Source organism: Camellia sinensis, chromosome 8, assembly GCF_055761805.1.
Source record: "Camellia sinensis isolate YWXY chromosome 8, ASM5576180v1, whole genome shotgun sequence".
Taxonomy (NCBI): domain Eukaryota; kingdom Viridiplantae; phylum Streptophyta; class Magnoliopsida; order Ericales; family Theaceae; genus Camellia; species Camellia sinensis.
The window spans coordinates 109,116,989-109,131,086 of record NC_138968.1 but is presented as its reverse complement, the minus strand read 5'-3'; the positions used below and the strand labels follow the sequence as shown (position 1 = coordinate 109,131,086).

General features: G+C 38.8%; 1 protein-coding gene across 7 annotated transcripts in view; it reads left to right on the top strand.

The window, feature by feature from the left end:
* The first annotated feature begins 3,323 nt into the window (after positions 1-3,323).
* LOC114283443 (uncharacterized) overlaps positions 3,324-14,098 on the top strand; it is a 24,493-nt gene continuing 13,718 nt past the window's right edge. For 4 of the 7 annotated variants that reach the window (XR_014337984.1, XM_082883092.1, XM_082883094.1 and 1 more), the window contains exons 1-8: positions 3,324-3,773; positions 6,107-6,185; positions 6,276-6,365; positions 6,454-6,519; positions 7,634-7,693; positions 10,181-10,274; positions 11,609-11,670; positions 13,959-14,069. Coding sequence is in view for 6 of the 7 variants with exons in the window: in XM_082883092.1 (XP_082739218.1) it covers positions 3,439-3,773; positions 6,107-6,185; positions 6,276-6,365; positions 6,454-6,519; positions 7,634-7,693; positions 10,181-10,274; positions 11,609-11,670; positions 13,959-14,069 (897 nt within the window). In the remaining variant the exon portion in view is untranslated. Of the gene's footprint in view, positions 3,774-6,106; positions 6,186-6,275; positions 6,366-6,453; positions 6,520-7,633; positions 7,694-10,180; positions 10,275-11,575; positions 11,671-13,958; positions 14,070-14,098 lie in introns of all 7 variants that reach the window. The other 3 variants (XM_082883091.1, XM_082883093.1, XM_082883095.1) reach the window with 1 other exon arrangement.

Sequence of the window (14,098 nt, the reverse complement as noted above, 5' to 3'; positions counted from 1 at the left end):
GCGGGCCCGACCCGTTGACAATGTAAATATTCACATTGACATGTTAAAATTCACATTAATAGGAGTGTAAAATTGGCCCCCATCCCGTGGCGGCGCGAAGCCCGCCTGCTGCCTATGGGCGGCCCGGGACGGGCCCGGTCTGACCCGTTGACAATGTGAATATTCACATTGACATGTTAACATTCACATTGATAAGAGTATAAAATTGGGCCGTGGCCCATGGGCGGCCAAAAGCCCGCCCGCAGCCCGGGGCGAGCCGAGCCCGGCCCGGCCCGTTGACGATGTGAATATTCACATTGACATGTTAACATTCACATTGATAGGAGTGTAAAATTAGCCCGCGCCTCGTAGCTGCCCGAAACCCGCCCACGGCCCGTGGGCTGGCCCGGCCTGGCCTGTTGACAATGTGAATGTTCACATTGACATGTTAACATTCACATTGATAAGAGTATAAAACTAGATAGCAGCTTAGGGCGGGCCCGACTCAGCCCGGCCCGGCCCGTTGACAATATGAATATTCACATTGACATGTTAACATTCACATTAATAGGAGTGTAAAATTGGCCCCCGTCCCGTGGCGGCGCGAAACCCGCCTGCGGCCCATGGGCGGCCCGGGGCGGTTCCGGCCCGGCCCGTTGACAATGTAAATATTCACATTGACATGTTAACATTCACATTGATAAGAGTATAAAATTGGCCCGCGACCCATAGACGGCCAAAAGCCCGCCCGCGGACCGGGATGAGCCCGGCTCGGCCCGTTGACAATGTGAATATTCACATTGACATGTTAACATTCACATCGATAAGAGTGTAAAATTGGCTCGCAGCTCATGGGTGGCCCGAAGCCCGACCGTAGCCCGAGGCGAGCTTGGCCCGACCTGTGACAATGTGAATATTCACATTGACATGTTAACATGCACATTAATAGGAATGTAAAATTAGCCCGCGCTCCGTGGCTGCCCGAAACCCGTACACGGCCCGTGGGCGGCCCGGGGCGGTCTCGGCCCGGCCTGTTGACAATGTGAATATTCACATTGACATGTTAACATTCACATTGATAAGAGTATACAATTGGCCCGTAACCCGTGGGCAGCCCGAAGCCCGACCTCGGGCCAGGGCGGGCCTGGCCCGTTGGCAATGTGAATATTCACATTGACATGTTAACATTCACATTGATAGGAGTGTAAAATTAGCCCGCAGCCCGTGGGCGACCCGAAGCCCAATCGCAGCCCGAGGCGGGCTTGGCCCGACCCGTGACAATGTGAATATTCGCATTGACATGTTAACATTAACATTGATAAGAGTGTAAAACTTGTTCGCTGCCCGAAGCTCGCCCGCGGCCCGGGGTAGGCCTGGATCCAAACCCGGGCCGCCCACGGGCTTCGGGCCGCCCATGAGACGCGAGTCAATTTTACACTCTTATCAATGTGAATGTTAACATGTCAATGTGAATATTCACATTCTCAACAGGCTGGGCCGGGCCTGTCTCGGGCCGCCCACGGGCCGTGGGCTTGTTTCGGGCAGCCACGAGGCACGGGCTAAAGTTACACTCTTATCAATGTGAATGTTAACATGTCAATGTGAATATTCACGTTGTCAACGGGCCAGGCCCGCGTCGGCCCGGGGCCGGGCTTCGGGCTGCCCACGGGTCACGGGCTAATTTTACACTCTTATCATGTTAATGTTAATATGTCAATATGAATATTCACATTGTCAACGAGCCGGGCCGGGCTTGCCCTGGGCAGCGGGTGGGCTTCGGGCCGCCTACCGGCCAATTTTACACTCCTATCAATGTGAATGTTAATATGTCAATGTGAATATTCACATTGTCAATGGGCCGGACCGGGCTCACCCTGGGCCGCCCATAGGACGCGAGTCAATTTTACACTCTTATCAATGTGAATGTTAATATGTCAATGTGAATATTCACATTGTCAACAGGTCGGGTCGGGCCCGCCCCAGGGCGCCCATGGGCCGTGGGCTAGTTTCGGGCAGCCACGGGGCGCGGACTAATTTTATACTCTTATCAATGTGAATGTTAACATGTCAGTGTGAATATTTGCATTATCAACGGGTCGGGCCGGGCCCGCCCAGGGCAGCCCACGTGCCGCAGGCGGGTTTCGGGCCGGCCACAGGCCGCGGCCTAATTTTACACTCTTATCAATGTGAATGTTAACATGTCAATGTGAATATTCACATTGTCAACGGGCCGGCCCGCCCCGCCCCGACCCGAGCCCGGGTTGCCCACGGGTCATGGGCCAATTTTACACTCTTGTCAATTTTAATGTTAATGTTAATATGTAAATGTGAATATTCATATTGTAAACGGGCCGGCCCGGACCCGTCCCGGGCGACGGGCTGGTTTCGGGCCGCCCACGGGCCGCAGGTCAATTTTACACTCCTATCAATGTGAATGTTAACTTGTCAATGTGAATATTCATATTATCAACGGGCCGGGTCAGACCTATTTTTTTGGCTTGTGGGCCAGCCCGACTCGAATTTTTCCAGGCACTCACGAGGATCGACATGAGCCGGGCCCCTACACATTGACGATATAAACATTTATATTGACGGTGTGAACATTCATATTAAGGGTATTTTGGTAATTATGTCACCCATAGGACTTATTGAAATATAAGAAAATAATGTAAACTAAATTGAACATAAGTAGATGAAAATGATATTTTGGTCTTCTTATTTCAAATTAGACCTAATGAAATAGTCAAAAAAAAAAATATAAATTAGATGAAATAAAACTCTTAAAAAATAGATTTATCAAAAAGACTCCCTATATAAAACAATTAACAGAATTAAAAAGATACAAAACCTAATTGAAATTGTCGAATGACATGACAATTCCTCCCAAACGGAGCATCCGTGTCACCCTTTATTGCCGTGTGGCTAACTATGGTGTTTTGAAAAGTCAATTAAAAATTAGTCTTTTAATTTTTTTTTAATTTAAATATATACATATATATATATATATATATATAAAATGTATGAGATAGAGATGTAATTTAAAATAAATTAAAAATTAATAAAAATATTAAAAACTCTTAAAATTCAATCAAATATTCCACATAACCCACATAAAAATTCACATTATGGCGTCTCACACCACATTTAATAAAATCTCCAAGGTCTTTATATTATTTAAAAAGAATAATATTAAGGATACCAAATTTTCTACTAAATAAATGTTTAAATGTCTTACATGAGTGTGTGATCTACAATTTTATAGATCCCATACATATAAAAAACATTTAATCATTTATTTAGTAAAAAATTTAATACCTCTAACATTTTTCATTAAAAAATTAAAAGGTGTTTTAACCCACTTCCAAGCGAGGCCCGTATATAGCTGCTGCCGACTCCCTCCCTGTGTCTGTCTCTCTCTACTTTTCTTTCTACACTCTCTCTCCGTCTTCTCTTTTCTCCATGGCCAACCCCTTCCTGAGTTTGACTTCACATCGCGAAACTCACATTGCTAGAATGGGCAGAATTAGGGTTTCCCAGACTCTTCCTTCAGCCCCTGATCAACCCACACCCTCTGATCTTCCAACTGCGATGCTCATTGATGGAGAAGAATTACATATTGGCGGAATTGCAACGGTTGTAAACAATGAAGCTTCGCCGGCTTTGTCGACGAATGCAGATACTGAAACTGAAAAGAAAAGCTGTACAAAGAGGGATTTGAGTGAATACAATTTGGATGGCTTGAGTTGCCCTATTTGTATGGAGCCATGGAAATCCCAAGGCGATCATCAAGTTTGGTGAGACAAGCCCTTTTCATTATTGCTACTGTAGATATTTTTCCACTCATGATTTAGTTCAATCGTGTTTATATGCCAATTGGTGGTAATATTACTTGAATTACTATGCTGTTTGTTGTGTAATAACTAGAGTAGAGGTCAATTAGATTAATTAAGTCTAGGGGTGTTCAGTTTTGATGTTGGTTTTAGCTTGTCAAAAGAAGTTACGATGTTGTTTCTCGGGGGGAAAAAAAGAAAGAAAGGAGGAGGAATGGCTTCAGGGGTGAATGAATGGACACGTGATGCAGCGGAATATACAGGGGACTAAATATCATTCTAGTAGACAAAGGTACTCTTGAATCCACAAGAAAATATAACCTTGAACTCACAAGGAAGAGTAAAATATTTTAATATTATTGAACAAAATAGTCTTCACCATAAGGGTTACATAGCTATTTATAATAACCTAGACCTTGGAGGCCAAGTAAACTTGGACACCAAGAAATCTAACAATTTCTTGGGGCCATCGGATTGGGGGAAAGCTCTTGAATCAATTGTAGTGCACTTGCGGGCAAGGCCAGTGCACCTGAGGATTAGTCGGACTTTAATTTGAACACCCCAGTGCCAATCAAAAATAAAAAATAAATAAAATATTACAAATAAAGATATAGAATTTCTTAAAATCTTGTCCTACATCAGCGTGTCAGGACTAGGTGTAGTTCGGTGCAAAAATGGATTGTGACATCTTTTCTAGAGATTGTATGTTGTCCAGGGTGAAGATCACCTGGTTCTTTGGTTGTCTCAATGAGGACTTAAAATCTCCTAGGCATTTGAAGTGGAAAAGAAACGCAACGAGTGTGGAAAAACAATATTGCATTCAATGGATTGAATTACAATAATTGGAGCAAACTCAACTAATTTGGAAATGGAAATTACAATAGCTAATAAAACTAAAGTTGCTAAATATTGTTGTGTTGATTGGATGATTGGTTGTACTTCTGCAATCTGACCTTATATAACCAGTCCTCCCTTAGATGCTAGAGCCACTTTCTCAACCACTTCCAGTTGGTGGGATGCTAGGTTAACTATCTCTTGTATTGCTGAATTTGCTAACCGCAGGAGTGAACAGTTGTTGCCATCAGCTTCTGATCATTGAATGATGGGTAGTGGAGCTCCAAATGTGATGGATGAATGCCATGTGCCCAAACCACCAGGCCATATCCCAAGATTGTTGCTCCATGGTGGTTTAAATGGATGAATGCCTTCTTGACATCACTCTCACCTAGAGAAGTCAACGAGGTAGATAGGGACAGACCCTATTCTGACCACACTCTCTACATTTGACGGGTTCTGTACCTGTTCTCCATCACTAACTCAAATTATTACTCCAATCTCTTCAAATCTCATCCCAACCCATTTATCATATATACACATATGCTAAGGATTTTGTAGGTTCTAGTTTGAGATAAGTTTCATCTTGTGTTACATGGACTTTTCTATTTTTCCCAAAGTACATTCTCCGGATATAAGAAGGCTATGGGTGTGGGATATGTGGCCAATGCCCGTATCCAATGTACACACTTGGATTCTAACTTTGAGAAGATGAGAAAACTCACATTTGTTAGTAAGGAAACATTTCTAGCGTCACACATGGATGAGAGATGGAAATTTCATTTTTTTTTTTCTAAATCCTATTTAATTTCAAGAGCATTCCTAAATAATTTATCACATCACGTCTAAGAATATTATACAATATGCAATATATATGTGTCCATGTCCCTAGTTTACCATTGCACCAAGCCATGCCCCTCAAAATTGAGTTTTGGTTCCATAAAAAAAAAAAATCGGTAGTCTTTTCCCAGAGAGAGACTCCCAAAAATTAATTTGCACAGAAACTATATCCAACAATAGAAGACTCAGAACATAGTTTTGGTAAAAATTTGGACCAATAGCATTTTAGTTTTTGATAATGTTTGCATTTATTGTCTCATTGGATGTTGTATTCATGATTTATTATAGAAGAAGTTCATTTAAAAGTTCTCTCTCTCTCTCTAGTTTTTTTTCTTGATTGATGCTTTCAATGGAACAATGAGATTCTAGATCAAATTTCATTAATATTAAACTGATATGCACTAAACTGATGGGAGCTAAGTGATACATCTGACCATTGGTAGTTGGTATCAAGCCCTTCAGCGAAAAAATGCTACTCAACAGAGAGTTGGTCTACACCCTATCATTTTTATTCGACATAGTACTGTAGAGTGGGATACATCTGATATATAAGAATATTGTCTGCATTTCTGTTTCCACTATGTCTTGCTTTGTTTTTTTATTTAGATATCTAATAATTGTAGTTGTCTTCCTTGTGGGCACATTTATGGTATGTCTTGCATCAATAGATGGATTCAACACTGTGGTGGATATTCTGCCAAGGTATTTTAACTGAATAGCCAATCCTGTAATAAGGCTGCACTAGAACAGATAGTGGAATCTCAATTTAACTTCTTTTTTTCCATGTTGTAGTGCCCTCAATGCAACGAAAAGATCACCTTGAAGGATGTTCGAAAGCTTTATGCATCACCAGTAATTGTGGTTGATGAAAATTCAGAAAAGGTCAACATCATTTCTTGTCTCATGGGATTGATGTTTGAAAGGAATTTTATAGGAACTTGTATTGATTCATGTCTCTACTTTTCTGCAGAAAGTTGAATCACTTGGTGCTGAAAATAAATCACTTGAGGCTGAAAATAGGTGTCTCAAGACTGAGGTTAGCATACTTACATGCAAAGAAACATACTGCTGCTGAGTAGATATTGGCTTGAGCAGGTTTTATGTTCATTTTTTATTGATGATATTTCTACCTGAATATAACATTAACTGAAATACTACAGGTCTGGCTATGATATCTTGGTAATCATTTCTCTGGTCTCCCTATATTGCTTGCTTTTGGGTTTAAAATTTTGGTGCAAGCTTAAGATAGTTCATGCAGATGGATATGGATTGAGTTATTGCAGAAAGTTGTGTTGGTTACCAATGGCTACCATAAAATTGGTTTCAAACTTAATTCTGGCTGTGTTTGGAGCAGTTTTGGAAACATGATTCCAGTGCATTTTTCAATGCTTTGTTCGGTTTAAGTTTTCAAAAATTGATTCTAATGTCGCATTCCAAAACTCATTTTAGATCATGTTTGGAGAGCAGAGAGTTTTTTGAATTTTGAATTTTGAAAAGAGCGAATTAGGTCTACGCGATCATCCTTCTGGATATTCAGGCGGTCGACCGGAACAGTTTTTTTTTTGGTGGACAATTGGCACTTGTTATTTGAAAAAAAAAAAAAAAATGGGGATTTGTTTATAATTTTTTTTAACAAAAAATAATATATTTTTTAATATTTTACATAAAAAATTTTAAATAAAAAAATTGTTTTTAACAATAATTATTTTTTTAATTGAATTTTAAAAAGAGTTTAGTTATGAGCTTTGAATAAAATTTTGACTTGTGTTTGGTTATGAATTATAAGTTTTTGAATCAAACAACTTTTCTAATTTAAAAATTCATTTCAAAAATTCAAAACTCAATTCAAATCTCTTTTCAAAACTCATAACCAAACAAATTTTCTCTTTTCAAATCATAATTCAGAAACTCACAAACTCAAAATACAACGCCACACTCAAATTATAATTCTAAAATTCTACCAAACGCTGCCTTTGTTTTTGCATAGAGCCAATCTACTTGATATTCAAGATTAGAGAATTGAGTCATAGTTGGGTTGTTGTGTCTGTCACATTTAGTTACTATAAAATTGGTTGCAAAATTTATTTCTATTTTTTGTAAGTCATTGTTTGCTGCAGAAATACTGTAATGCTTTCTTGTTGTCTATGCAGAGAGCTAATCTACTTGATATTCAAGATAGTTTGCTCAAGGAATTGCGTCATCTCAAGGAGGTTGGTTTGATCATAAACATAATTTAAGAGTTTACTTTCATTGCAAATTAAGTAATGCATAGTTTCTGTTGATTCAAAATTTATGCCTTTGGTCATGGATTATGGTTGTGTACATGAACGTGTAATTGTGTTGGCCATCAGATATGGAGCTAGGGTTTATGGAAATTAATTTGTCTTGATGGTCAAGGTTATTTTGCTTTTCCATAATCCTGTGCTCTAGATTTTCCAATCTTTAGTATTTCATTAGTTAAAAATTATATATCTTGTACATGCATATTTATCTAGTTCAGATTTATCAGACTACTTCACCAGAATGGCAAGTCACACTTGGATAACTGAAACAGTACAGATAATATTCAGCAAGAAACATGGTCCGAAAGCAATACAAAAACCATGAAGCAGGCAGGGGCAAAAGGGAGGCATGGCCCCTCAAATATTGTTGTGAACAAGAACAAATAGAAAAAAAGAACTCATGGCTTTTGAGATTTAGGATAGTTGGCACTCAATCAGATTTAGGATAGCTGGCACTCAATCTCCTAAAACACATTATAATATTGAATGCTTGCAAAATTTTGGCATCGAATCTGTCCTGCTGAGGTTTTGTTATTTTATCTTAATCTCTTTGATTAACATTATGACAACTGCCTTCTCATAGATAGACACTTCACTTGAGTTCTTTCTTCTTTGGAAACATTTTTATACAGAACTCTGCTCTAGATTTTAACTAGGGGTTGTACTACTTAGGTGAGAATTGCAACTAATAAAAGCTTCTCTCATAATGATCAGCAATCTTTCTCTCTCTCTCTCTTGCCAGGCTGGCATTGATGGATTTAAAACATTATTCATACCTTTAAAATACATAAATAGTACATAACCATGAGAAAACATTAAATATTTACTGACTTTATTAGTGTCAATAATATTTTGAATTCCTGCCATGCTTGGAAAGAGAGTTTGAGAGACACAACGTGCATTTTGGAAGGAGCAGATTTGGGTGCTCTTTTCAGGGATTTTTTGTTTGGTGATAGGGGAAGTGAAACCTTTCTCCTGATGCTATTTTGAATCATTCAGGGTGCTTCAATTCTTTTGTTTCTTCATGACGCTGCATAGGCTTTTTATTTTTATGACTCATTCTCTCAAGTTGTGTGTGCCCCCTGCCCTGCTGCTTTCTAATGAATTCTCTACATATCCAAAAAGAGAAAATATGAAGAAAGTAGTGGTTGCAATCTACAAGCATGGACACTCCAAAATCAGTGCCGTGGCGGTGTCCGACACAAGGATACGCCATGGACACGTACGGGACATGCCAGATGGTGTGTTCCTTTAACTTAATGATATTTTTGTAGGGGACACGGCAAGGACACAGGTGTCCATATAGGGACATGGCAGGAGACACGGCGGGGCTAATTTTTTTTTTTTTTTTTCTTCTCTTCTGCCTCTCTTATTTAGTGCTTTTGTGAATAATATTGTTAGATATTGAATGTTTTCCCCTTCTCGTCTTACTTCTTGTTATCATTTATTATAACTTTTTTGTGAATGGATGATCTATTAATTTATTTAAATGTAGTGGTTATATTTATTGAATTAATGTTACTATGTTAGTGTTTGTTAATTTTGATTTAGGATTAATGTATTATGAATCTACATAACACATAAAAATGTATAAAAATAAATAAAATAAAATTCGCCGTGTCCCTGCCGTGTCCGTGTCCCCATTTTTTGAAAATTGCCGTGTCCGTGTCCGTGTCCGTGTCCGTGCTTCATAGGTTGCAATAATGTATTTCTTGTTGGAATTCAGTAATAAAGCTTCTTCTTTCATCACTCAATTTTTTTACTGATTCCATCTATAACTAACATGGGATGTACAATGGTTTCATTTTGACATTCGAATATTACAAAATGTATTAAAAGTAAATGTCTTCATTGCTTTGCATGGGTCAATCACCATGGAAGGAAGTGGAGGGATCAAATTGAATCAATCAGGATACTTGTGGAAAGTTCAGTGATAAATTTCAGTAAAAATGAAGCAGTAGGTTTTAAAGAAGTCCTTGAAGAACAGTCATTGGATTTTTTGGTATTTTTTTTTTATATTTTTGAGTCTTCTAAAAGGCTTCAAAAACATTGAAGAACATACCAACGATGGACATATGTACATCAAAAGTTGACTAGGAAATTGGTAAGAGTTCATAACAAGATTCTCTTGCCTTTTTTTTTAAACTCTCGATATTCCATTGGACGCCTCCTTTCCTTTCCCATGAAATTTCCTGGACATTTTCTCCTCAAAAGACATGTCTTATTGGGACCAAATTTCATGGTACATATGGAAAAACTATCATTTGGTGGGAGTAATTGTTGTAACAGATTAGTCAAACTAAATTACATGTATATCAAGCATCTGATTTTTTTGACAAAGTATGTTGAGTTTCTAATTCTGTCTCCTCTCTTTTTTCTTTGCTGCCAAATGGGGCTTCACTTTTTGTTTTACAGAATCCAACTTGTATGCAGAATGTAGCTTTAGAATATATAAGGAGAAAATCTCATGTTTCTGATACTGCTGAGGGTGTTGAGGAAGGAAAATCTGGTAAAGATCTTATCCTGTAAATAAATTTAGTGAGACAGTATTTGTGTGTGCTGCTTCTGTTTTCTTGTCATTGATGCAGTTGCTATTGTTGTTTGTCTCTTCTTCTTATCTCCCTCTTCCCCTTTTTGGTGTAGAAAATTTTTCTATATGGTTGGGCTGGTTTACCCTCTGTTTGAGCTAGGATTCTTTTGCTTTGGCTGCAGAGCTGCATCTGTAGTAGGAAGGATTTGGTGGATTATATCTTGAGGGTGATATCTAGACACATATAACATGTGTAGAATTGTTTAGGCAGGTTTTTGGAATGTTTTTCTTTGGAGATTCTGAATTCAAATTCCGTAATGTAGTATAGAATTTCACATGTTGGTACAAAATTGTACAGATATAGTTGTGGAAGTGTCGAATTGGTCTTGATCAGGTAAATATCGAAAGGATTGCATAGATGCCGCTGCTTTCCACAAACCAATTTTGGTTATTTATTTATTTGTTTTTAACTAAGCAAAATGATGGGGAGACTCTAAGGAGAGAGTGTGCTTATATATCTTGGTATTATTGACAGGAGAACTCTTTGTGCTTGGCCTATTGGTGGTTCAAATGTATCACCCATATAACCATATTTTGGAACAATTAATTCCTTGATTGTTGAGTTGAGGATTCTTTGATCCATGGGAACTGCTATTCTTGTAGGTTATCTGTTAAAGTGGATGATGGAATCTAGAGTCAAAGAGAGAGAGATTGTAGAGAGAGTTCTAGAGAGTTTTAGAGAGAGAAACTCTAATACAAGCTCAGAAAAATATATATTACAAATGATTCAAAAGTTGGTTTCTTGAATGCAGTATGTACACTTTTAAGAAATGCTTACTGGTGCCTAAAGTACTGGAAGGTCAACATGTTGTAGATACCTTTGTCATTTTCATCTTTTCTTGTTGTTCATAATCATAATAATCCATGCTAGCAGTTTGGTTGGCAATATGATGTCTTATAATCTGTTCAACTGCTACAGAGAACCTGTGTAGTGACTATTTGATTTATTACATCTGAAAGAATTGACTTGCTGTTTGTAATCATCTTGATATATCAACATAACTGAAATCCGAGCCAAAAGAAAAGTTAAAAAATAAGAAGATAAAATCACCAACTTGATTGAAAAACATACTTTATATTTTACCTTTTTGGTGCTATGAACTCAAATTGATTTGTATTTATCTTTCAGCTTTTTACTGATGATCTATTAACCTACTAAAACCTACTAATGTTTTATTTTGACAAGTTTGAGAATTGTGGCATCATTTACGTTTCTACAGATTATAATTTAGACTTGAATCTTGATTACACAGGGCTTAATTTTGGCACCAGAATTGATGGATGGGGCTCCTTTCGCTGCAGTTTTGTGTTAGAGGTGTGTCTTTTTGTGGTTTCCTTTTGGAAATTTTGTAGTAATATATACTTATAATGTAATTCCTCATAAATTAAGTTGCTTTGTTGCTTGGTATTGAGGCCTACGAGTGTCTTTTGTTCATTAGTTCATGGTAAATTTACAATCATGGTTATAGTTTTCTGCCTTATAATGCTTATGTATAGTTGACTGCCGTGCATGGAAAGCGTTATATATTGCACTTGAGATGCCTACCCTCGATGCTCATATATCAAACAAGTTACAAGATGAATTGTCTTCCACTTTGAAACTCGTTAACTTCTAGCCAAGAGTCCATTCTTGTTGAGAAGACCATGAGAAGAGGATACGATAATGTAGAGAAGGAAAAGGAAAGGAAAAGAATGGAATGAGACATTGGGGTGGAAATAGGGATTTCAATTTGAACCCGGCCCGACGGGAACCCGACCCCCCAACCCCGATTTGAGCGGTTTTTCTCCAAAAAATATCCCCCATGGGACGGGGATGGCATTTAAAAATCAATTCCTGATTAGTTTCGGGCCGGGGACGGGGATAAGTGTCCCAGTCCCGTCCCCGCCCCCACCCCACGTGCACGTTATCCCCGAAGTGAAGTTACCATTTTACCCCTCTATATATATATATATATAAGCCAAACCCTCCTCTCACACTCAGTGTTGCATCTCTCATCTCCCTTTCTCTTATTCTCTCTCTTCCTCTCCCTCATTCACTCACTCTCACTCAAAACCAAACCCTCCTCTCACACTCAGTGATGTGCCTCTCATCTCCCTCCCTCTTATTGTCTCTCTCCCTCTCCCTCACTCAGATTTCACCAAACCCACCGACGATGACGCCACCTCCGACTACTACGACGACGAAGACGACGGTCCGAATCGATGCCACGAGATCTGAATCGACGCCAACTCCGACAACGAGCAGATCTCTCTCTCTCCCGTGCCGTTACCCCGTATTATATATATATAATATATGTGTGTTTAGTTTAGAGTTTCAGATTCTCAACTCTCCCTCTCTCTCTTGTTCGTTTTTCTCCCCTCCATTTACTCTGTTTTCAGCTCTAATTTTTTTTTGTTTGTTAGGGTTTTCTTAGATTTGTGTGTGTGATATGAACAAACATACTAAATTGTTGATGATTGTTGAGTTATTTAAAAAAAAATTTGTTAAATTGTTGATGATTGAGGCTTTTGGGGGGTTTTTTCAGATCTGAATTTTCAGAGTTGAGTTGTTGTGGTTGATGATTGTTGGGGATTTTTCGGGGTCGGGGAAACCCGATCCCCGTTGGGGGCTGGGGCGGGGGGGCCGATGGGTTTCCCGCCGGGGATCAGGGGCGGGAACGGGGATATTTTGCCCTTCGGGAATCGGGGATGGGGAGTGCGATCCCTGGCCCCGGCCCGACCCGTTGCCATTCCTAGGTGGAAAATCAATACACATGTGTACACCCCCCCTACAAACGCACAGTTTTGGAGTTGGCGCTTCTTTTCAATTGAGATAAACATAAGACATATTAGTAGTGTTTTACCTGTCATACATTGGCCTACCAATTCATCCTTCTCACTAGTCTTGTGCCATTATATTTTATCACTGGGTTAGTTGCATGCCTTTAAGTCTTAGTTGTTTGATTTGCTGCCTGTTTATCTCAATCCATGCAATATTGTCGTACTAGTTTATGCTCAAAATAATCTGCCTTGAGAATTTTCTTATCCTTATTTCCTGTTTTGATTTTCTTTTCTTAGTTTAATTTTAATATCTAGGAAGCATCAACATGATACAAAACTTTTGAAACTTCCCTTCTTCAATCCGAGAAAAATATTATTCATGGTTGGATAATAAGGAAGAGAGAGAGAGAGAGAGAGAGAAATAGAAAAAGGGATAAGAAAGGGAGAGAATGAGGAGAGGCAGCTAACTTTGTGACACCCTGAAAATGAGTAGAATATTTCTTCTGAAATCTTTCGATCATGCCCTTCCCTTCCTCTTGCAAGTTGGTTATGGGATAATCTTTTGATGGCCCAGCTCACATGCACTGAAGGCACTGCCAAAATCCAAATAGCTTCCTTTGTAGGTTAACAAATTCATTAAGGACAGAAATAAATAGGAAGATGCCTTTTCATTATAGAAGTCTTTTCAAGACCTACATTTGGTTGTTGCCTTTTGGTAAGGTTTATAGTCCTGCTGTCACCTGCTTCGCCATTTACTGGTTATATCACTAGAATTATCCTCCCAAGAAGATGTCTTTTTTCAATTTGTCATGTGTTCCTATCTTGATATCTTTGCAATTACAGCATGAGATGGCAGTAGAGAGTGCGAGGATTTTTGATATGGATTGTTATTATCAAACTCTGATTTTTGCTAGAAGGATTTCTGGGATGGGTGGGACACATATGCTCAAGAAGGTAAAGTTCTTGCTCAAAGAAGTATACTT